Source organism: Alosa pseudoharengus, unplaced genomic scaffold, assembly GCF_046254945.1.
Source record: "Alosa pseudoharengus isolate Yale_2024_CS ecotype anadromous, Long Island Sound unplaced genomic scaffold, YU_APseudo_1.1 YU_APseudo_1.1_scf_21, whole genome shotgun sequence".
Taxonomy (NCBI): domain Eukaryota; kingdom Metazoa; phylum Chordata; class Actinopteri; order Clupeiformes; family Clupeidae; genus Alosa; species Alosa pseudoharengus.
In genome coordinates, this window is record NW_027468674.1 from 26,956,030 (window position 1) to 26,981,709 (window position 25,680).

A 25,680-nucleotide genomic window follows, 5' to 3' on the forward strand; every position below is an offset into this window, starting at 1 on the left:
ATCCATGGGAAAAATCCTGAAAACTGGGAAAACATTCCTGATTTGAGGTTTATCTGATCATTCTATGCTGGAGACTAGAGTGTTGTGTAGAGATTCGATCTGGTGCGGCACAATTCTAACCCCTACTGACAGATGAATAAGATGGTCCATCTCTCTCCCACGATTGTCCATCTCCTTTTCTGGCTCTTCAGATGCTGGAGGGAAGCGAGAGATGGAGAGAGAGAGAGAGCGAAAGAGAGGGAGCGTGGACTGGCCGCAGTTGGACTGTGCCAACTGCCAGCGTGGCGGGACGCATATAGGGCCCAGGGGAGTTTGGGTCAGCACGCTGGTTTCCCGGTGCGCAGCACTTTCAAAAACCATGGCGATGACATCACCTCCTGCAGCCTCACTCGCCAATACCATCATACTGGTCCAGATTGGGGATCTCAGAGCCATTAGCCGGCTAAGCCTCAGATGCATCAAAAAATAATAAAATACAGGAGATTGGCTGTCTTAACTGTATTTTTAGAGGCAAGCAGTTTCCCTTTAACTGTACACATACACAAAAGTCCGTCACCCATGTTGAATGCAATAACAGCAACAACTCAAACAGTTTCCCCTACATAGATGCTACTTTATGCAAAGGCACAACAGTGAGCTGATCCAGTTCAGTGAAAAAACTTAATTTACAAGACAAGACCATCAGTGTCACAAAAGAGAAGAGGATTTGGTCAGAAAAAGCACAACTAGTGTTCATAATTACAAACACAATAATCATAAAATATATAAGTGGCACAAGAATAGTCATTAAGAACAAGGGTGTGTGTGTGAGAGAGAGAGAGAGAGAGAGAGAGAGAGAGAGAGAGAGAGAGAAAGAAAGAGAGAAAGAAAGAAAGAAAGAAAGAAAGAAAGAAAGAAAGAAAGAAAGAAAGATATATACATAAGACCAGGAAAAACATTTTTGCTTTGTGGTGGAATGATTTCTTAAGTAGCAAATATAATCAAACTCAGCACAGCAGGTTTTTCATATATACATGCTTGAGTGTGCACATACACACCACACAACACACACCACACACACACAGTTCAGTCCAGCCTTTACATCGACCACATCAATACATCCACTAGAAACAATGAAACACCAATGCAGAGCAACCCATGGGAGTGTGAGGCTAGATGTGCAGAAGAAAACAACATCGAGGAGCCACCGAGACAGAGAGGAGCTGAGCTGTGTGGTCTTGGGGGTGGGGGTGGGTGTCCTGGAGGTGGTGGTAGTGTCACCGGCAGGTCATGATCACCACTGACAACACGTCTCAGAGCGCGTAGAGACCCCGGAAGGAACAGAAAGAGAGAGCGTCCTCCCTTCTCTCTCTCTCTCTCTCTCTCTCTCTCTCCATCTCCGTCTCTTCCCAACACAAGCTGCCTGTGGTCTTGTCCTCCTTGGCCACTGTCAGGGAGAGATGAGGCCAGTGTGAAAGAGAGCTGACCGAGGTGGGGGGGGTGGGGGGGGGTGGTGGGGATAGAAATCTATTCATAAGAGGCCACACAGTGTTTGTGAGGTCCCTCTCACACTCCTGCATTTCATTGACCTCATTCAAGGCAACTCGCTGGCCACTGACTGAGTTCAATTGGCTCACTTTACACTCTTTACACTCTCAATTGAGCTAAATGTCTGCCCTTGAACCCTGCAGAATGTCAACGGTCTTCAGAGTTAACACCTTGCACCCAAGGCTAGGATCACACACTAGCTGGTGTGGTTTTAGTGCTGACCCCCACTGACTGCTGGACTTACCATGAATGTCTGCAGGGCATTGCTTTAGCAGTGTTCTTATATCCTCACGTGAAGGTCTGAATCCAACCTGAGAAAAAAAAATAGCAATTCACATGACCTGTGAGAGGGACATCAATGGCCTATCAAGTCAAAAGAGTAATTAGTATGCTTCTTATTATAAGACATGGACGTCAAAAGTGTACTTACGCGCCCTCTTCCCTGAGCAAGGACAGAAACTTCCTAACTCTGTATTCAGCATGCATCTGAAACACACACACACACACACACACACACACACACACATACACACACACACACACAGAGCTCAAATGAGAAAACACATTCGGTCGCCAGCAACCTCATTCTGAGAACACCCAAGAAACATGCGCGTGTATACATGGAAGAGCACTTGTCATCCACAGGCAAATTCAAGTCTTATGCGCTTTGGAGTCCCTCCACAGCTCAGCCTGACATGTTGACAACACCAGCCACACACAACACACAACACAGGCCACACGTCATCGCATCAGGACGCAATGAGCACTCGTTCAATCCCTCGGGGGCGAAACCTGGGCCTTTTGGTGGAGTGACGCTTTAGGGATGGGTGGTGGCTGACTGTCATGGGGCGTGGGTGTCATGTCACAAATCAAGGTAGTACTCCAACTCGGATGCTCTGGGAAAGGTTTGTGGAGTTTGTTGGGATGTGAGCACGGGTGACGTTACAGCCAAGGCAAAGGCGCCATTGTGATGATGAGGATGAGATGGTTGGTAAAAGGTACTGAGAAGTGTCTACTAAGGCACATCTATTTGAAAGGCATAGCACTATTCCTTCAGTAAACTTCCTTATGACACAATCTGAATTTGCATTGGTAGGAACTCCTCATTAATTTACACAAAGATAGAAGCAAGTAAATCAAATTGACTGGTTGATAACCTTTTAGCTGGCCAAGAACATCATGATTGGTCTAGAGAGGACAGCTCTCAGGCTAATCTATCAAACTGCAGGTACAACGCTTGAATCATGTGACCACATCAGACGGAGAACAGACACTGACGCCTCCTTCGTTAAAAATTGTATGGGGCGGCGCTGTGGCGCAACTGGCTACAGCGCTCATACCATATAGGGGTCCAAATGCCCATAAGGACCTGGGTTCGTGTCTGACCTGCGGCCATTTCCCGATCCTACGCCATCTCTCTCTCCCGCTCGCTCCCTCCCTCTTCACTGTCCTATCATAATAAAGGCAAAAAGGCCAAAAAAAGATGTACTTAAAAATGGTATAAACAACTCAACAGGTAAACACGACAGGTACTGCGACTCCCACAATGGAACAGAAGCAGGAGTACAACATTCAAGGGTAAGAAGAAAGCTTCTAGCTTAAGGACATTAAGACTGGGAAGGGGGGTTGGGACGGTGGTGGTGGTGGAGAGGAGGTGTAAAAAAAAAAAAAATTAATGGCAGAGCGCGCAATAACTCATCTCTCCAATCGCCTATGGCCATTGGAGTTGAAACAGAGGAGTCTAAGAGCTTGGAAAAGACGGAAAGGAAAGAGAGGGAGGAGAAGGAAGAGAGAAAGAGAGAGGGAGAGAGAGAGAGATAGTTGGAGAGAAAGAGATAAAGGAATAAGCACAGAGACAGAGAGAATGAGAATGAGAGAGAGAGAGAGAGAGAGAGAGAGAGAGAGAGAGAGAGAGAGAGCACATGGCGGGCGGCTGGGAGCAGCATGTCTCGGCAGACTCAGGTTCATTCCTCTCTCTCTCAAGGTTGGTGGGGAGCACTCGATGCATACCACAGCAATTACACACAGCAGCATCCCGCACAAACAGGACTACAAGAGGTGGCAACTCAGCCACACTAAACTACAATCCCCATAAAACTATGTGTAAATAATCTCAAACAAAAACAACATTGTGCTTTGACATATAGTAGTTCTAACCAATGTTTACTAAAAAAACTGCATGCCCGGTGTGATAACAACCTCCACGACCCTGTAGAAATGAATACAGGATGTCTTCAACACTCACTTTGCTTTTACCATAGTTTTTAGATTAGTACTTGACATTTCATTCAGTAACATCATTTGAGTTTTTGTTCAAGTTTATGTGCAACAGATATGTTCGGTGGATATTTCAAAATATCTTAATTACTGATTTATAACGACTTAAATAAACCCAGATGTAATCCAACGACAAAGCAAAACAAGGCAGGCCTAATAAAAAAAACAGCCTATTGAGAAAAAAAAAATACGTCAAAAATTAACACTTGAGCTTATGGTAATGTCAACCAGGCCAGTAGCCCTGCCTTGAGTGTTGAGCAATGCTGGCTGCTCTGCTGGCCGTGGTCCCACGGTTCTGGAGCGTTCCCTTCTCCCGGCCTGGTTCTCATTTCGTCACCGAGCCCTTAACTGACACTAATTCAGATCGACTCGCGCCACAAAATGGGCTGATGAGAGTGAGCGGGCGAGCGAGCGAGCCGTGACTCAGGCGACCGTCTAGACACATGGGTGGGCCGTGTGGACGCTCTCTAGCTATCACACACACACACACACACACACACACACACACACACACACACACACACACACACACACACACACACACACACACACACACACACACACACACACACACACACCTGCAGGGACATCTCGATAAGCATCAGCAGTTTCTTGATGCCGATCCACACGCTCTTGCCTTTCACCTCCTTTGCGATGATGGCACGCTCCTTTTCCTGGAAGCTACCAAGCATCTGTGCCAGAGAAGGAGAGAGAGAGAGAAAGAGAGAGAAAGAAAGAGAGAGAGAGAGAGAGAGAGAGAGAGAGAGAGAGAGAGAGATAGAGAGAGACATAGAAAGGTGTTAAAAACCACAACACACATCTAAGCATGTTCGCCGGTCGTCAATTTTCCTCAGATGACTCGTTTGCTGAGGCATGGATAACCACGGCCCGTAAGATCAGTTAGTGCCAGTAAGCCTGAAACACCATAAAAAGGCCTCAACCCTCCACCTCAGGCCTACTGTGCCATCAGCCATGAGGCCAACTACAGCTACAGTCAAACAATGCGGTTGCAGCTAATTACACGAAACATGTGTGCGCTAGACTGCCTTTCAAGTGTAAATCCACCCAGCAAGCTGCAGGTGCTTCACACAACTTCTGTTTTTTTAAACCTTGTCATTTTAATTGTGCGTCAGCGGTTTGTTTGCTGTGCAACAAGCCCCAAAATGCTGCTTCTTATCTGCTGAAGGGATCAAGCATAAACAGACTGTTCTCCTACTGAATGAGCCATAGAGGGAGCTCCCTCTAGTGGACTGCAGGAGTAGTGCACTACACTTGACGTGAGGCTGGTGGTGGTTGACCCCCCCCCCCCCCTCCAGGTTAGCAGGTGCTCACCTCCAGGGCCTCCACCAGCTGCTCCCCTCGGGAGATGTTGGGGACGTGGATCTTGGTGCTGAAGGCGTCCAGCATCTCCATCTCCTGCAGGACGTCCTTGCGACTGGTGGTGCCGACGATGAGCAGCTTGCGGCCCTGAGGAGAGCGAAAAAACCAAAAGCATATGGCGTTTCATTACTGGAGAGTTCAGGTTGCCAACACCAAGAAATGGTACCAGATGTGGAAGCTCCAACTTCTGGCACTCCAAGCCTAAACCGAGAACCTGAGAATTTCAGGATTGGACAAACCATCTGGGACATACCAGCACAATATTAAGATTCAATTGAATATCACAGAATTGGACGCTTTAAGGTTACTGGCCTTCGTTTGAAGATAAGTTGATAAGGTCCCCTGATATGATCAACTTGACAAACCTTCCATGTCAAAGAGGCCATTTAAAATTGGACAACGCATCAGGGAAAAACCACAGCAATAATACAATTTAACTGATTTATGACAGAAAGTTGGATTTATAAGGCTACTGGCCTTTGGTTGAGAATGAGTGATACAGTTCCCTGATTTGATCAATCTGAGGAGCCCTTCCTGCCTCAGGAGGCCATTCTGTCCAGTTTACTTCCCCCTAACGTTGTGATGAGCAGGGAGATGCTCCACAGATCACAGATCATCTCCTGTTCAGCCAAGACCTCACACTGCAGCGGCATGCATCTCACGCTGAGAAGAGACACACATACAAGGTATCTGCTGCAGCGACAACCACCCCTCGCACCACCACCACCACCCCCCCGACACAACTAAACCCCAAAACAAAGCCCCCAAACACCCCCCCACCCCCGGCCTGTGTGCGGCGCTATCTGCACTCCTCCACTGAGCTGCGCCTCGCCTGCCTCCTCCGACCCCGGTCCAACTGCGCCAGGCGCTGATGGATTCCCAGAGGCCTGTGGCTATGAGAAGAGGGGGATTATGGTCCGTATGCACCCCCACCGACCCTTACCCTCCACACCCCCACCCCCACCCTCCCTCCCGCCCCCCCATGGCGTGGGGCTTTGCGTCGGTTGCATGCAGATGAAGTGCCACACAGGCAGCGGGCTCTGCCAGCTCGGCGCTCTCCCACCGGTCTCCCTTTCTGCTCGGGGCCGGCTCCCCGCTGGGCTCCCGGGCCTCGCGGGCCCCTCGCTCCCTGCTCCCCGCTCCAGCCAGCCCCCATTCAGCCCCCCACAACAACAACGACGACGACGACTGCGGCGGAGGCAACGCCGCAACAGCAGCACAATACGGCTCCAGTGCGACAACAGAACAACAGCGGGACAATACGGCTCCAGTGCGACAACAGAACAACAGCGGGACTCACTCACAAGGCTACACTACACTGGCGACACAATGCACAACTATACGTGCAACACACAACACAACACAACACAACACAGCTCCCAACAAAGGCCTCAAGCCAGATTCAGCGCAAACACAACATCACGGTGAACACACAACGCCTATACTCACACATGCGAATAAATGTAATTGCTCTAAACCACCAGGCACAAACCAGGAATAAACATTTACAATGTAATTTTAAAAGCATTAGGGATATAGTAAGAATACACCATTTCTGTAACAAACACGACTACTTCGCACACATTACTCACATCACGGTCAAAGGATACAGTTTGAACATGCTGTGAAATAACCTTGGTTCGCACACCATCTTTAACCCACTGAATTGTGAAGCACAATATCTGGTTCCATACTCTTGGTGGCCACTATACTTCCACATTAATATATGTCCATACCTATTCTGAGATCAAGTTTGAAATGGGAAAGGGGTATGGCACATTCTTTTGGGTTACATAGCTCAGTAAGCCACAGATCAGAAACAATGGACCTTAACGTACACCCATACATCTCTAGACACAACAAAAACAACATTCTCTTCCACCAAAACAATTACCCTTAATGAGGTGCAGATTTCAGCATGAAAACACAAATAACAGTCAAACCAGTAATCACTTAAAAACACATACAGACTGACAAGGATACACACGCCAACCGCAGACACATTTTTACACAAACTGAACGAGTAAATACCGTAAATGCCTCCCATTATGACTCAACCACCAGCTTAGCGTCCCAGCAAACCAAACTGGGAGGCTAAGCTACTGCCCCCTGTCTGTCATGGTCAGTACTGCTCTTTCCTTACATTTGTGTTGGATGTAGCACTGCTGTTGGAGTGAACTGCAAGAGAACATTATTCAGTGTGCGCACAGCACTCCTATGGCCCTACAGTGCAAAGGTCACAACTGGGGGGGGGGGGGGTCACGAACAGAGGTCACACTGTAATACTGTTCTGAGGCAAATAATAGGCAGCCAAAACGTTCTAGTTTGGATGAAGTCAACTTCCTTAATTACCAAGGTCAGTTTCAGTTCATTTTGGTTTGAAATGTGAAATGTCTTACCACAGCAGCGTGGAGACATGTATGAACAAATGTGTTTTAGGGCGTCACATGCCACATAGCTGACAGCGTCTCAATTGCATTCCCAGACCCTGTCTACGTCTCACTCTCATCTGTTGTACTCACATGTGGAGGTGGTTTCTTCAACAGAACCAGCAGAGCTTGCAGAACCAGATTGGAGAACCGAGGTCCAATTGGGACATAATCTGGAAAGAGGAGCCGCGCAAAACTGCTCGTTACTGATGTGGCACTTAGTTTACCATCATGGGCCATTCTTTGGTAAGTAAAGAGACAAACTGTCTGGCGTGTTTCTCTGGCAGAGGGATACTTACCCAGCAACCGCTCAATGTCATCCACCACCACACAACTCAGCTGTGACTTATAGGCATCCTCGAATATCTACAGGGATGGACAGAGGCATTTTATAACTAAAGACTAGGGACAGACAAAGATTTTTATAACAAAAAGACAACCAGAACTAATTTGATTTTTGTGACTGATGTGCTGCTGACAACGCTGCACCACCCAACAGTTCAAAACAACCCGCGTGATTGAAGAGTTTTCTAAGTAACCATGGCCACCATCGCTCACCTTCTTGATGGCCTGGCATTTCGCGATCTCCGAGTGGCCAATCATCTTGTCTGGGGAGCAGATCTTGATGAAGGGGAACTGGGACTCCTCGGCGATCTTGGCAGCCAGGGCGGTTTTGCCGCTATGCGGCGGCCCTGGGGACAGAGAGCGTTTATGATGTTTTGTACGGCGGTTTTTCGCTGGGAATGTACACACAATATGGGTTGACGATATGGGTGAGTAAAACCAACCAAACAAATTCACTCCATAAATGCCAGCACGAATGGAAGTGAGAGAGTGTGAGAGAAAGAAATACGAGTGAGAGAATAAGTGGTGGGAAAAGAAAACCACAGACACAGAGAGGAGGTTTTAGGACTCAATTTCAGCAACTATCAACAATGGGCAATGGAGAGAACTGAGGAGATGATGCTTCTGTACCAGAAAGCGCAAGCTAGACAGGCAGAGAGAAAGGAGAGAGAGGGAGAAACACAAATACTGACAGAAGTACATAAGAGTGCTGCTGAACAGAATGCCACTGACCCTCCAGCAGTACAGACACTAGTGGGGTACGGTCACTGTTCTTGGTCTGCTGGACAAGCAGGAGGCCATCATCCAACACGGCGGTCACGGGGTCGCCCCACTTTATGATGTCATTCATGATGTAACTGGCATAGTCTTCCTGGTTGGTACCAAAGGCCTGAACAAAAAGAGTATCAAGAAATTAAAAAAAGCTTGTGGAACCAGAATCAATTATCAATTAGCACTAGTTATCAGAATTTGTTTTCGACTGTGAAAATAGCTTAAAATGGAGCAGTTATTGCTTGTTCTCTTACCGGTTTAATGTCATTTTCCAAAGAGGCCAGAAAGTCGTCTCTGTGCACTAGTAGCTTCTCTGCCTTCTCCAGGTCCACCTCAACAGTGTTGCTGGCCTGCAAGGAGGGACAGAGAGTTACTTATTCGGCTAGACCAGTATCAGCCCATGGCCGTGACTGTAATGGACAGGTGAAATTAGCACACAAACAAAAAAAAATAAAAAAAGCACAGTCTTCAGTCTAAGCAGAGTACTATAGAGTAGAGTACTGTACTGTTTTACATTTCTTTTATTCAAAAATTAATTCAAAAAAATTCAAAGTTTTATCCAAAGCGACTTATGGTAATCAATGCATAGACAGGAAAACCCAGGGTTGAGTGCCTTGCTCAGGGGTACAGCAGTGGCAACCAGTAATTATGACAATTATTTGGTAAAGTGGCAACTTGTGAATTCCTGCTTGCTAGCCCAATGCCTTAGTCACTACAAAACCAGCACCCCTTTAAGACAATGTACATATGCATCATGCTAAATTTGGGAAGTGATCTTTAAAGTCATCAGCACATATTTCAGTGCCCATCTCCCAAACAGAGGTTGCTAAGAATCCTAAGCAACTGATATAATTGCAACTGTGCATCTGGGTCAGGAAAATTAATGTGCAGTTTTGTATTTTCAGTTTTGGAAAAAATAGTCCAAAAGTCTTTTAAGTGAGCATGACCCATTATTAAAACTTCAACACGCAGACCAGAAAGGAGCGTGATTCAGCCAGAGAGCTAGCCAGATGACCGAGTAGCGAGAGAGAGAGAAAAAGCTAATGTCATCCCAGTTTAGTTGTGCGAGTTCCTGTCAATCGGTTTTCAACACCATCAAATATGAGCTGAGCTGGGCATTCTACTGGTGAGGGCCTCCCTCACACTGGGTGTGTTTGCTCGCCTTGGAGTTGTAGTCAGCACATCTGATTAATCTCACACACACACACACGCACACACACACACACACACACACACACACACACACACACACACACACACACACACACACACACACACACACACACACACACACACACACACACACACACACACACACACACACACACACACACACACACACACACACACACACCAAGAGAAAGTGTCTGGCTAGAGTGGAGACAGACGTATTAACTGAAGTTATAGCAGACTGGACCAAGTAGTTCTTTACAATGTCATTCAAACATATCCTATAGGACGCTAGCCTTCAAAAAAGCACACTTCGGCAAACTGTAATCAAGTTTGGATGAAGTTAAGCCTTTGACACTAGAGTTTCTACTTCTCTCATCTACTTAAACAGTATTCTAGTTAGTTAGCTAGCTTACATAGCTAGCTGTACATAACATTAACAGAATAGTTCACTTAATCTATTTGGATTGTTGATACAGTGATAATGGTTTGATTGTTTCTTACAAAGAGTGTAGCCTTATTCTAGAGACAACAAGAATGGAAAGAGAATGGAAATATCACTCTTTCAGATTCTGTACATTTGGAGTTTTACAGATTTGCCCTCAAATTATGCAAAAAATGCATTGTACTGTAGCAGCAGTGCGTCATTTTGGACCAGAGTAAAAGAAAGACTTTATCCATGTAACTGTCTGTTAAAGGGATACTTCTGCCTGATCTGAGATCAGCACTCTAACCTTGATGTGGCGGTTCATGGCTGTGGACTGGGCAGCTCGGACCAGCCCCTCCAGCTCAGCGCCGCTGAAGTTCTTGGTCTCGGCGGCCAGCTCTTTAACATCCACATCGGAGGCCAGCAGCTTGAACTCGCGCATCTTGGCCGTGTGGATGTAGAGGATCTGGACACGTCCGGTCTCATCGGGCAGCCCTGAGAGAAGGGACACAGGCGTACACACACACGCACACAAACACACACCACAAACACATACCACAAAGTTGAGCAGACAAAGAAACACTACAAAAAAAATGACACAGCAATGACAGTGGTTAGAGCAACTGATTGCTGCACATAAGAGCAGGTCTCTTACCAATCTCCATCTTCACCTCTAGTCTGCCAGGTCTCAACAAGGCTTCATCAATCAGGTCCGGTCTGTTGGTCATTCCTGAAAATGGAACGCAATAGAATCATATAGTGCACTGAGCAGTTCCAACCAAGAGGCATCAGTGAATTGGCTGAAAATGGGCTTTTGATATACCCTGCATATGTTACTGTAGCGAAAAATGCAGTGTCCTATCTAACAGGAATACACTATTGTCAGAAATGTCACACTGTATTCATTTTGGTAAAGTGACACTGACCTATGACCAAGATGTTGTTGAGCTGCTCCACTCCATCGATCTTGGACAACAGCTGGTTGACGACCGTGTCGTGGACACCTGTGCTGCCGGCCATGCTGCCACGCTGCTTGCAGATGGCATCGATCTCGTCAAAGATGATGATGTGCAACCCGCTGTTGGCACCAAGCTGCAAAGGATTTGCACAACATCTGTCTACCCAACTGAAGCTTCACAAACCACGCAAACCGAGCCAGCGGCCCAAGGGGCAAACCATCAATCTCCACCGGATCAAATTAAATGACCATTCTGGTTAATGATTCCAACCTAAATATGTGAAGCAATCATCACCAAGGTCAGAGATCGGTCTTTGGCTTGGCTAGCCGCGTGCACAGTGGCACCTCCAATTAAGGCTTATCTCCCACATCACTGGCCGCCCTGTCAACCACTCTGGGACCAAACCGTAACATTTCGCCCAGGTGAGGGGCTGTTATTGGGAGGGGGGGCAGGGCCGGGCCACCCTGGTGCCCCCCACGGGACAAGAGGTGGTGGGGGAGAACATGGGTGGGTGGGTGGGTGGGTTGGGGTTTGGGCTGGAGATAGTGCAACACTCATTAGGCAGGTGTGGAGTGAGTACCGTCACTGTCAAACAGTCACACCCAGCCCAGCCCAGCATTGCACAAGGATGGAAGAGCCCATGGCTGAAAAGATTTTTCAGTGTCTCACAGTGAAGTACACCATTGTGCTAAACTCACTGAGCATCACACTTAAGTCTGCTCAGGGCTTCCATTGTTGATGTTTGCCAACAACATGCCAATAACATCTTGACAATAACCCTTAAAGAAGTATTTTAATTAAACATTGCCGAGCAAACTGACAGACTGTCATGTAAGTCTAGATTCTTGGGGTTGTATCCAAAGATGAGGATTATGCTTACTTTTGGGCAATATTGGAAGTGCAATGGAAATTCCCCATTCCCCAAAAAATGTGGTGCAGGAACAGACTCATCATAGTTAGACTTTTCATGTTTTGGATACCCGCCACTGGAGATTGATGGTATCTTAAGAATATAGTGTTTGTGTGGGGGTCTGTGAATATGTGTTTGTGTGTGTATAAATCATGTGTGTGTGTGTGTGTGTGTGTGTGTGTGTGTGTGTGTGTGTGTGTGTGTGTGTGTGTCTGTTGCGAACACAGACCAGAGGGTTTCCCATCTCTCCCCACTTCTCACCCTTTTCTGCTCGTCCTCCGCGTCGGCGAACAGCTTCCTGATGTTGGCCTCGGACTCCCCCACGTACTTGTTGAGGATCTCGGGGCCGTTGACTATTTTGGGCTCGCGGGCGTTCAGCATCTTCCCGATCTGTCGGGCCATCAGCGTCTTACCACAGCCAGGAGGTCCGTACAGCAGGATTCCCTTAACGTGCTTACAGCCTGGAGAGGGGACACAGGACAGAAAAAAGGAGGGAGAGAGAGAGAGAGAGAGAGAGAGAGAGAGTAAGAAATGAAGACATGTAGCCAAGATTTAATTTAGTGTACACACAAATTATTTTATTAAGTCAAGGTTCTTTTAATATAGGGGAAAAACTAGCAAGGACCAAAGCCTGGAGGCTTATTCACCAAAGTACACGACTGTCAGCCATGGGCAAAAGTCCAGGGGGCGAGTGAATCAGGGGGGGCTGTAGGGGTGTTATTGGGGGGGGTTTACAGTAAAAGCCTGCTGAGTTGTTTCAGTGTGACAGATGTGTTTTCATACACAAATACCACTCAGGTGAGCAACGTGGGGCTCAGCCTGGCGTTCCGCTGCTTCCCAGACAGGCTCAGCGGCGGGGTCGGCCTAATTACGCCCGCTGGCTGCCATTTACCGGCTGCAGATAAGAGCCAGGCCCCAGATCCAAATCAGCCCTGCCCATTCACACCTGATGACAGCTGGGCCACCGCCAGGCCTCAGGAGTCGGCTGCTGAGGAGAGAGCCGTGTGTGTGCGCACGTGTGTGTGCGCGTGTGTGTGTGTGTTTGGGGGGGGGGTTGCAGCCACTGTCCTCACCTTACAGAACTGACCTTTAAGGTGGGAACCCCCCTTATCTTTGTAAACGTTGTGTGAGAGTGAGCTTGTGAATGTGTGTCTCTGTGTATGGACGTGGACATGGATGTGTGTGTGTGTGTGTGTGTGTGTGTGTGAGAGTGTAGTGCGTGAGGGAGCCAGACAAAGGGGGAGTGTGCAGGTGTGACTAAGAGTGCAAGTTCTCGGTCTTCCCACCCAGGCTTCGTCCGTCTGTCCTCCCCCTTTCTCTCTCTCCGCCCCTGCCTCCCATTCCTCCTGAAGACCAGATCCCCTCTCTCTATCTCTCTCTCTCTCCCTCTCTCTCCCTCGCTCCTCTCCTCTTCTCCTCCCCCTCTCCTGCACTCTCTCCCTCCCTCGCTCCTCTCCTTCCTCCTGCTCTCTCTCTCTCTCTCTCTCTTTCTCTTTCTCTCTCTCCCTCGCTCCTCTCCTCCTCCCTCCCTCCTGCTCTCTCTCCCTCTCTGCACCTGGGCGCCCCACACAGCCCAATTAGACCCTCACCTTTACGCTATCACAGCTCGCCATCTCATTACTGCGGCCAGCTGCTCCCAGCCAGAGGCCAACTCCCGCGTACATCAGCACCCCAAAGGTCATCTCCCAACCCCATGTCAACCACACTGGCGAGCTGACCTGGTGCCTACGCGTGCTCTATTGTGTGTGTGTGTGTGTGTGTGTGTGTGTGTGTGTGTGTGTGTGTGTGTGTGTGTGTGTGTGTGTGTGTGTGTGTGTGTGTGTGTGTGTGTGTGTGTGTGTTGGGGGGGGGGGGGGGCTATTTATTTGTCAGGTGTCAGTGTAAACAATGTTCATGTAATTCAAGACAACTTTGAGTGGGTGGGGAAATGATAGACCCACTGCTTGGACACGTCAGTAGCCCCTCATTAATAGCCCAGGCAGGACGCTCTGTAGGGATGAGTGCAGGTAACGCAGACGCTGCTGCCCCCAACCATATCTAACGGGGATTGCTGAGATTACACACTGGCACTACCCCTACTCCATCTAGCCTTCAGCATTAAGAACTCATCTTTTACCTGCGCTACCCACCAGGACATTTCTAAACTTAATTTCTGTTAGATGATCTATCATTTTATCAGGTACAAACCTCAGGCAAACTTTGACCTCACTGAAATGCCATGGTTACTCAGACGTAGTTCTGACAGGAAGGCTATACCGGGCACGTAACTTAAGCATTACGTTCGCATAGCGTCTGCTGCAACAATCAGCTTCCACTATAATCAACGGAACTGGCTACACCACAGGTGATAGCGGCGTGTACGTTCAAAAACCAGTCTTTTAAGACTATTTCTACGCCATGCGCACAGAGTGCTTCAGTTGCGGCCCCGGTGTTGCCCGGGCCTGGGACCTACAAAAATGTTCAATTAAACATGCTGCCTCTAATAGAACACATGCTGGTTCCCCATTACCGTACTGTGTGATCTAAAATGACCTGAAGCCTTCACCAAGATCATTACATCAACAGCCTGGCTGCCACAAAGACACAAACTAAACAACTTTGTCTGACTCTCTCTGCGAGCAATTTTGTCAGCGATGTCTCAACTATCACTGCCCCAAGCATCAGGCAGAGCCGAGCAGAGCACGAGAACGGTCTTAGACCGGATCATTATTAAATCATTAGGCTTCAGACGGCAGAGTTTACTTTGGCGAACGCACCCCCCCCACACACACACACACTTCCTCATGAGTCAGCCCTCCCAGTGCATTCTGGGAGGCTGACAGTGTGTGGGCCAGGGAAGATTTACTGGTGACAGCGCAATGAGGTCCGGCCAAACCACGCGACACGGACTATGAAACGAGGACATGACAGATGGGGAGAGGGGGAAGAGAGGGAAGGAAAAAAGAAAGAGAGAGCACTGCAGGACACAGAGGAAAGGCTGAAAGAAAAGAGGATACATAGAAGAACAGGAACAGACAGGTAGAAGGATAAGGTGAAGAGGTAAAGAGAGAGAGAGAGAGAGAGAGAGAGAGAGAGAGAGAGAGAGAGAGAGAGAGAGAGAGAGAGAGAGAGAGAGAGAGAGAGAGAGAGAGAGAGAGAGAGAGAGAGAGAGAGAGAGAGAGAGAAGGAGCACCCACCCATCTGCTCCACAATGTCGGGAGGGAAGACTCGCGAGGCGAAGGCCCGACGGAAGATGTCTGAGAACTCCCTGTCCAGGCCACCGATGCCCATGCGCTCAAAGTTCCAGTCGGGGTTGATGATGGACTGCCGCGCCTCCCGGGTTTTGGACTTCCCTGTGGGAGCAGAGAGGGGGAGGATAACCAGAGGCTTTAGAGGCCGACGTCACGCAAACGCTAACAAAACATTTCACTCGCACAATAAGTCACAGCAATTAATGAAAGCATTACAACTAGATTCAGGGTTCATATTACATGGTCTGTAATGTCTTCAAGTGCAAACAGGGTAAATAATTGCAGGGAAAACATATTTTGGAAACCTATGATATGTCAGGAATTTTAAACAAGTTCTTGACTGAAAGCAGCCTTTCCTGACAAAAACATGTCAGATGCTTCCACCTAGTGGCTACACCTGGTAGTACACAATAGAGATAGTGGATTGGTATCTCCAAGTCCAGCATCACAGAAGGCAGAGGTCCTATAGAAGGTTGCTGCACAGATGAATAACACAGATTGGGGGAATACCCTTATCAGCAATAACTCTAATACATCCTAACCTAGTGTGGGTGGAACTATATGTGGTTCTTTATAAGATAAATTGTGCTTTTCAAACACACAAACTCTAAATGTGTGTGAACCGGTGAGACGTGGCATCACTGAAGGAGTACATTTCCACAGCTGCCTGACAACCAGAGGCATTTCAACATTCGTCAATAACAAGTAGCTAGTGGCTTCGGGAAAGCTGACAGCTGAAATCTCACTTCAGCCATCTACAAAAGGTAGGTATTACAGAGATCTATTCCAGAGCACTGTGTCATAAAAAAAACTCTGTGTAAACGCACGCAAGGGAGTGAGCTGTGTCTGTGTGTGTGTGTGTGTGTGTGTGTGTATGTGTGTGTGTGTGTACATACGTGTGTGTGTGTTTGTGTGTTTGTACATGCGTGCGTGAGTGTGTACATGTGTGTGTGTGTGTGTGTGTCAGGTAAACTCTCACCAACGAGTTGCACCGAGGAGCTCTCAGACTTCTCGAAAATCACTTGACTGTTGCCAAGCAACAAACCTATTTCAATCTGTAAAAGGAGAAGCGGGGGTGAGGAATCAATGCAGATCAGATCAGATCAGATCAGATCAACGGAGCAAATCAGCACGCTAACAGGAGAAGGGGCGGGCCCTCTCAGAGTACCTTTGGTTTCTTGCCCGAGCTCGCATCTCCTTTGAGGATGCTGGGGTCCATGGCTTCTATTTCCTTTATCACAATGCCAAACAGCTTGTCACAATAGCTGAAGACAAGCTGTGATAGAGATAGATAGAGATAGAGAGATAGAGAGAGAGAGAGAGAGAGAGAGAGAGAGAGAGAGAGAGAGAGAGAGAGAGAGAGAGAGAGAGAGAGAGAGAGAGAGAAAGGAAGGAAAAGAAAAAGAGATTTCAATCACAGGAAAGCTGTAAAATTTTAGTGCACTGAAATGCCTCTGTAAATAGAGTTTCGACGATGGCACTACAATTTCATCTTCATGGTGGCACAAGCTGAAATGTGGAGATTTAATTTCAGTCAGGTTCCTTCTAACAAGGGAGAAATTAACTCGAATACCGAGGGCTTTCCTGGTAAGCATTTAATCAGGCCCTAATTAAAAGCAGCAAAAATGAGGCGACTCAGCTCCCAAGCCAAATCAGTCGATTCCTAGGCTGATTAACATGGAAAAAAACTCCACTCACTTGCATTGGCCTCAGAGGAGGCACTCTCATTCTGTGCTTTGTTAAACACAATCACATTCAACACCCCCCCCCCTTCCCTAAACACACTACACACACATACACACACACACACAGACACACAGTCAGACACATACACACACACACAGACACACACACATGCTAGACAAACTGTTCCAATTACTATTTGTAGTCAGTAGATGAATAGCTTTGAGCTTGGGACGTGATCTGCACATCTAGGCATCTAATCCATGTGAAGGAAATGGTATTTTCACCTATGTACAACCCCCTCCAAGAAACCATAATCAATTCCAGGAGGACCAAGGGGTCAGTGTGGTGGGTCAGTTGTTGATATGCTTTGTGTAGGAGCGGACATACTATAACTACGCTTAGTGGGTTTAAATGAAACAGTCTCAAGAGAACTCATTGTCTCTACAGCTTCATGAACACGGGTGTTAACGAACACATTGGCGTGCAAAAGCAAGGACTAACAGAGCTTCACAAAGACAGTGCTCCAATCCTAGTAGTGGCAGTTGTAGACATGATAGGCCTTTAATTAGAAAGCACAATGGTCTATATCTGAGAGTGTCCAATGAAAGACTATCCAACAGAACAGAGTTGCCCTTGGCAGCTCAAGGTCCTCGCTCGCTCACCTGCTGACCCTTGCTGAAGGCTTGGCTGTTAAAGTGCTGAATGAATTCAGCGGCCATTTTGTCCGTGTCATAGGGGCTGCTGTCCACACTCTTCTTCTGCAGGAAGTCCACCTCCACAGTCATGGTGCCCACACACTGCTTGGACTTGTCGAAGTTGTAATTGGTGACTGTGAAGTGAATAGACAAAGGTAATACATACTGCTTCTCCTAGAAGTGATGTTCTTGTCCTGCTTCATATCAATTTCACATACCGCATCTGCCCTCTAATGCACTTCCATAGAGTCTGAACCACTCACTACTCAAATACAACAAAACCCTAAGGGCTTTTACAATGTAAGAACAAGACAAGCAAATAAATGTTTAGGTCAGCAAGGGCTTGTAGCGAGCAAGAAGAGGAAGGCTGAATTAGCAGGAGTGATGCTAGAATACATTAGCACCTGTTCTGAAGCAGCTGCTGCTGCTGTTTATGCAAATCAGGCAATTAGCGACTGTATTTCTGGGCAGCCAAATGGTAATAACACTTTATTTCTCTCTGTCTAATGAGAAACTTGGATAAGCTTCACATTGGAACCAATAATCTCCCGCTTTAAGTCTCTGACCACTACACCTCACTCTAGATATTTCCTTGGTATTTGAAACTAGCCACTCTGGTCAAATGGAATGAAAGGGGATTGCTACTGTTTGGGTAAATTATAACAACTCAAAGTGAGAGCTTGAGGGAAGTTCAACCACACAGAGATGTCCATCTTAGCCAAGCACGCTAAATGCAACTCATGAGTTTTGTCTTAGCAAGGCCAGAATGGAGTAGCCTGGGCAAATCAGACAAATCTGCCAGCGCATCGGAATTTGCTCTGCAGATCCGTCTAGCAATTCTTCAATTCACAGCGATTTCCCAAATCACCAAAAAACAAGGAACCAATCTCAGGGCTTTGTACAATGACAGAAACAGGAGAACGGTTGGCACTGTCAATGGCTGTGCGTATGGTGTCAGTTTCAGAAGAAATGGACATGTATTTACAGAGTAAACACCTGGGTAAAACTTATGTTTACAAGAAAGATGTGTTCCTTGTACTTCTGAAAGGATTCAGTAAGAGTTTAACATACCAAGCTCCATGGTCATCGAGAGATGAAAATTGAGAATAGATCTTGTGTTAGCATGGCAAAGGTTGGGCAGTTATGCTCCATCTTGCTCTGACATCTCACTTATATTCTCCTTACGCCCAAAATCCAATAAATCATCCAATAAATCATGTGCTCACCATCCCCACATCCCCCTTTCACAGACAAAAATCAATACAGAGGTGAAAGAGCTTCTGTCCATTAAAGCATGGAAACAGAACCAATGTTTCCATGGCTACTCTCACCAGGAAAGACCATGGAAGGGAATAAAGGTGGTCTGTGGTAATATTTTTATTTATTTGTTCATTTATTTATCTGACACTTTGATCCAAATTACATGTTTTTTATTTGTACGGTATTTATCTATTAAGCTGACACTATTGAGCGACCTACAGTGCAGGCACCAACTGCAGCCACTCGGAGTTCAATGCCTTACTTATGGGCACGATGATGTAGCCGGGGTTCGGGAATCAAACCCACAAATTATCGGGTACTGCATGCTAGCCCAGTTCCTTAGCCCCTAGACTACCACCAGCCCATCATGCTGCACACCATGTGAGGGTGAACTTAGAAGTGCACATTCAAGGTCACATAGAAATGCTGACTTACCTTCCACATCCTGGCCAATAGAGATTCCAGCCCATTTCCTCTGCAACAACAATGAATAAGCATGAGCATTGGCCTCCCAGTTCAGATTCATCTTGTTAATGATGGTCATTCAAGAACAGGTTTTTCCTCTTACAGGCTGTTGTTGACATGGGCAGATAATAACCATATGCCCGTATTTCCTTTAACAACCAGCCAGTTTGTCCAGGTTCATGAGGGAAACAACCTATTTCATTTGGCTGGATTCATAGGATTTATATAGCATTATTATCTATTATCACAAAACAACAAGGTAACTCCTCTGATGGCAGGGCTTATTGAACAACTAATCTATCTTATTTGCGAGTCGTGTGAAGCTTAATAATACACATATAAGCACTGAAACAAGACCGTTGTGTCTATGGTGTGGCACCTGCAATAAGTAGAATATAGCCAAAAGTGTTTGTTAAATAAGCCTTTGGGGTGAGAAAGTTACAGCAGTACCTGAGATGCCACGCTGAGGTCAAGTTTAACGGGCGAGAGGCAGGCAGAGACAGACAAGCAAAGGTCAAAGGCAATGACAGACATAAAAAGCCGAAAACAGAGCAACAGAGTGCTGAAGAGCAGCGAGTAACAGCGAAAGAGTGAAGCAACACTCATTTCATAAGCAAAGACAGGTATTTCATGTGACAGAGGCATTTCCACATCTATACTGTAAGGTTAGAGGAGCATAGCTAACAGAAGTGAAAGGACTGAAAGACGGACAGGGACATTTTCATTCACCTTCAGAAATACATAGACAGACATACAGTACAGTACATCAAAAGTCTGCCAGAACCAGGCATCACATGGAAGAAGGGAATTAGGCCCAGTGTACCTGAGGAAGACTGAAGCCAATGGATCCAGCTGGGACACTCTGATGAAATTTAACTGTAAACACATACTTGTGGGGCGGATTGGTCTTCACTATCACATGTCTACAAGATAATAAAAAAAAGATAAAAAAAAACAGATAATTGTCAAGAAACATTAGAGCCACCGTAGCTCCACAGTAACATGCCAGGTATGAGGAAGTGGCATCAGAATAGCTTAGCAAAACAGTATTTTCATTCACTCATGACTTGACCAGGAAAAGTGTCTAAACAGTGCTACATTAAAAAAAATTAGGGTTTCAAAAATCTGTAGCAATGATGGTGGATCATCACTTACAGCACTGTAAACATTAAACATTATACACTGAGGTTTTTCTCACCACACTACAAAAAAAAAGGAACTTACTGTCCAATCTGCGCGTCTTTCTCATTGATGACGACACAGTTGGTCAAAGACAGCTCGTCTGTTGGGCATCGCCCTGCTAGCATCATCTGGGGCAGAAGACATGAGAGAAGTGGTCAGACAACCCATTCTGATATTCCAACACGGGCAAGTGTCAACACAGCCTTGGACATCACCACAGAGATTTCTACTGGTAACTAATGGAACTGTGTGAAATGTTGCAGCTCAATGCTAGCTGCCCAGTTGATATCCTCTGGGTCTCTCTGAGCTTATCTCCTCCATCACAAAACTTACAAAATACAGAAAATAAAAATGTGCATGATTTAGGACAGACAAGAATGTGACTTACTACAAATTCATAAATGCAGGCATGCATTCAGTCCTATTAAAAGCTGTGAATATTTTTTTAGAAGATAAAGAAACACAAAACTAACTTTGAAATGCTCTACACCACAGGCTGGTGTAGATTGTTAATGCCGGTAGGCTCTGAGTTGGTACAGATAAATGCCTAGCATATATGGTATATGTTGTATAAATCGCCACCACAGCTGCAAAAACACCACTATCACATCCCAAACAAACCGACCGTGACCATTGTCGTCATGGTGAGGACTGGTGTTCCCCCTGTAGTCAGAGTTCAGATGAACACAAAGCACCCTTCAAAGCACCCGTCCCACAAAGTCTCAGACACCAACATGAGGGTGGCCCATCTGTACTTCGCCTACCCTACCCTACCCTAACCCTAACCCTAACCCTAACTGTTTCAGACATAAAAGCCTCTCATTGATCTCCTCTAGAGCAGTGGTTCTCAAATGGGGGTACGTAAAGGCACTCCAGGGGGTACGTGAGATTTTAAAATATACATATATTTAAAAAGTAGAATCCATGCAAAAGTACTTAACAATATTTAATAAATATAAATATTTCAGGAAAATATAAGTTCATAAAATGAATTTTATATTTTAGTAGGCTATTCAATTTCATTATCCTAAAAACCCAGAGTCCCCCCCATACCAGGATGGTTCGACCCAACCTGTCACATGCCACCTGCCATCACCTGTCAATCACTGTCAAAATTCAAACGATGGAGTCATGGTTGAAGCATAGCGGTAATTCTTGTAATTAAGTCTTTTTTTCTCAACTAAAAATGCTTTGCGCTAGTTAGGGGGTACTTGGCTGAAAAAATATTTCACTGCTCTAGAGGGTGAAAACAGGTATGTGCTCACACATCAAAACAGATGCAGCTTGGGATTGCAAGAGTGGGAAATGCTGAAGATGCACTGCAGTCTTATCCTTCAGTATATCAGTGGCCTATATGGTGTCACTCAACACTGACTCTCTCAACATCAACATCAAGACAGGAACACAGCCATCTGAGATCCTCTCCTCTTATCACATTAGATGACATGCTCATTTTTCATCTAATGAGTCATTAACTAACCTTAACAATATTAGTCTACTTCTCTGCTAGCAACTACAGCTTCCCTTATGTATGGTTTAACACAACATTCCCATTTGTTTGTCCTTCTGAAAGGTCTGACCAAAATATAATGCTTAACAGAGGCATTTATCGAGCACTCCTACCTAGAACATTCAGGTTCTCAGGGAATGTGACTGAAAAAACATATAAAATTGGGCTTGAAATCCTGCAGGACGAGAGATTAAAACAGGACTGCGCAACCACAATGTGTTGCCATAAGCAAAATGTCTGGTTGATATTTTGTGGTAAGTTTCCATACTGATTAGTAGGCCTATGAGTTCCCTGCCTGCATCACCCATTTACTACCATTGCCGTGGAAACCAAGTGTACGGCCCACTCTCTGCATTGAAGTTGACATGGCAATAAGACATCCCTCCCACGCTCGGTAGCACGATGGGAAGCCACCCATGTGGATTTGTAAAGATGTGTTTCTGAAGTCAGCAACTGTGCCTAAATCTCGCATTTGTTCTCTATACAGTAGAATGTGTAGTAGCACGTGTGTGTGTTTGTGTGTGTGTATAAGTGAGTGAACAAGTGAGTGAGTATTAGAGAAAGAGGGACTATTTATGATAGGCCTTAGGTCTATGTTTTAAAGAGTGCAAACAAAAGGTTTACTACACGGCCACTGTAAAACACCAAACACCTGCTATTACAGAAAGGCCATTACTAGATCTTTACTTACAAGATATTGGGTAATGGAAAAAGAGGATGGCCTCGCTATTAGCAGTGATTCCCCTGTGGCAATTAAACAAGTGTATTGTAACGAGGGTAGGAAAATCAGGCACGTCACAGCCAGCTCTGCTGTATCAGGGTCCTTCTGTGATGGTCCTGATGGAGCTGCTGTAATTCCCCAAACACTGCTAGGGAGGGGAGCAGGCTAAACAAGGGAACTTTAGAGTCCTCAGCACCTTCACAACACTATGGGGATTGGGAGTCTTTGGCAGATTGCTGCGAGACACTTTACTAAGAATTCTCAGTAACTATAAAGATTTGAGATTGACAAGATGACTAGTGTACAAAAGCTCTACATAAGTGGCTTGTCTTCAGGGCTTATGATGAGTTAGAAAGGCAGCTGTGTATTTTCCCTTGCATGATTACAAATCATAAGTAAGCAATTTGTGGAAAAAATCATCTAAGCTATCAATGACTTTCCAGATAGTATGTTATATTCAATCTGTGTGTGTGTAAAGTGTAGGCTATGGCAAGAACAGTCAGACAGTGTTATGCCTGATTTGAAAAAGGAAACATCCTGAACAGGGAAGTCTATTATTAAAACTATACCAATCAGTGACAGTGCTAAATGTCAACAGTATTTATGTGCACTGAAGTACTTCTAGACATAGAATAGTGCTGTATTTAGATTGTCCATTTAACAACCTGACCAGAGGACAAGACTAATCAGACTAGCCTACTTCCTTCTTAAGATGTGCAAAACAACTGGGGAAAATGCTGGCTTTTGAAAGGGGAAACTGAAAAGGTTGGTTTGAATTAGTAAGTGCGTTGACCAGCTATTTCCAAAGGATATGGGTCAATAGTTCTTCCAATGTCCAGGATGTCCTGTTCTCCCCATATGATGCAAACCAGATTTGGTGATAGGTGTTTTGGTGATAAGGTGTCTCATAAACAAAAAATGTAAACATTTATCTTTGCTTCAAATGGTCTTCACTGAATCCTGCTTTCAATTAGATTACTGATCAGTTTGGTTAAATTGACACTACACACTAAATTAAAGAGGAGATTAGCCTACAGTTACAGTATGCACATTTGTTTGTTTGAGAAATGGTAAAACCCCTATTTTGTCATGTGTCCCTAAAGGCTTCCTTCAGCCAGGGTCATTGACCAGCCTGGAGTAGGCTGGGTAGGTCAGGTAGAGGGAAGAGCAGACTAATTTGTTTACGTCTCTGTCTGGGCAGAGGCCCCTGGCGAGAACATGTCTTTTGTACCAGTTTAAGTTACCTGTGCATGAGACAATGAGCTGAGACTGTATAATATCACTCAGGGTAAACTACAGCTCGACAGACTTTTAAATACCAATGTTATCTCCTTTAAAGTAAATGAATACATAACACTGAACAGATCTACAGACTATTGCAGGAAGACCATTCTCAGACTCCTAACATAGCACAAGTTGCCATAGCCTATAGGAGCAATAGGATTAAAGTGGATGACTTAAAGCAAGTTCCTTGCATTCTCATGTGGCTTAGTCTTCTCAAACATACAAAGGTGCCATTTAAAGGTTACTTATAGCCATACCACAATATTAATTTGGGCGGCAAGGTTGTAATGTGCTCACTGCTCAAGAGGGGGATGTTGTTATCAAAGATCTTAGAACGGAACCGCTATCTTCGTGACGAAAAAACACCACTGGATAGTCAGAGTGCTGTCACGTCTGTTGACATCTGGAGGACGAACGGATTACAAGCCAACGCAGGCAGTGGCATAGCCGTATCCCAAATGAATGTTTTTTGTAAGACAGCAAATCAATGATTGAACTGCTTCATTAAGTTAATAATAAGTAGCGAGAAAGTGTTGCTAATGTTAACAATCGCTGACATATACTTTAATATGCACCATTACATCTTAAAGCACACCGGTCAGTTTGCTACTTTATTTAGAACTGTTTGGTGGATAAATAAACAATAGACATAGCCTATATTAACGTTACATGTAAACTTAGTCAGACTACTCAAACTCAAAGAACACGGTGTGATGTGCGGCTGTGCCACTGCAACAAGCTAATTTGGTTAGCCTGACAAAGCTAACCAATGACCAACTGATCAGTTTGCATACATCGTTCAAGCATTTCAGTATGAGTAATTTAAACAACAAATGCTTGAGACTGGCGTAACCGAATCTAAAAGTTTTACAAGAATAAAGACTTTTAGACGTGTACATTGCTTTTACTTTCCATCAGGTGGCAAGTCATAAGATACTAGTCGTCCTTCCGGGCTTCGCAAAATGACGTACAACTGCCTTGCCACAACTGAAAACCTAGGAAGTCAAAAGTTTTTTCCCCAAATCTTAGCTCTGAAAAATATGTTAAGAGCTCAACGCGGTTTGTCAACGAAGGGGAACGTTATCACTGACTTTTTTCTATCCTTACAGTAGGCGATACTTACCCGGCCGGCCATCTTCGCAGTTGTTTGTTGCTCAGCAGCAACTCAGGCAGTGAAAGTCGACAGTGCTGGCGGACGTACACGACAGCGATGCCGCGTTGTAAATGACGTCGCAGCAGTACACACATACACAGTAGCCTAGAGGGAGGTAGCTTCCTTAGCATGCAACATCACTGTAGATAAGATGGACATGCATATTGGCTATGAATAGGTATCGCCTTTCTATATTGTTTTGATGCATGACGTACCACAAAGGGATCTCGCATGCAAAGTTAAAAAGGTTTGTTCAAATGAAGGCTACACGCACTGCTGCAGCTCCCATGAAACAACCT

General features: G+C 45.7%; 1 protein-coding gene across 1 annotated transcript; it reads right to left on the reverse strand.

Moving 5' to 3' along the window:
* Positions 1-483: 483 nt before the first annotated feature.
* On the reverse strand, positions 484-25,439 carry LOC143138002 (vesicle-fusing ATPase). The gene is made up of 22 exons (XM_076298393.1): positions 25,352-25,439; positions 20,756-20,841; positions 20,355-20,454; positions 19,502-19,541; positions 17,774-17,940; positions 16,594-16,701; positions 16,405-16,480; positions 15,372-15,527; positions 12,457-12,656; positions 11,253-11,418; positions 10,982-11,056; positions 10,634-10,821; positions 8,984-9,079; positions 8,691-8,847; positions 8,172-8,305; positions 7,913-7,979; positions 7,707-7,786; positions 5,137-5,271; positions 4,383-4,496; positions 1,958-2,013; positions 1,772-1,838; positions 484-1,426 (listed from the first exon to the last, which is right to left on the reverse strand). The coding sequence occupies exons 1-21, from the start codon at positions 25,361-25,363 to the stop codon at positions 1,808-1,810; spliced, it is 2,244 nt and encodes a 747-aa protein (XP_076154508.1). The 5' UTR covers positions 25,364-25,439; the 3' UTR covers positions 484-1,426; positions 1,772-1,807.
* Between the last annotated feature and the right edge of the window lie 241 nt (positions 25,440-25,680).

Coding starts and splice junctions, on each gene's coding strand:
- LOC143138002 (XM_076298393.1), bottom strand. Junction 16,702..17,773: donor CCTTCAGCAAGGGTCAGCAG/GTGAGCGAGCGA, acceptor TCTCTATCACAG/CTTGTCTTCAGCTATTGTGA. Junction 16,481..16,593: donor GCTCGGGCAAGAAACCAAAG/GTACTCTGAGAG, acceptor CTCCTTTTACAG/ATTGAAATAGGTTTGTTGCT.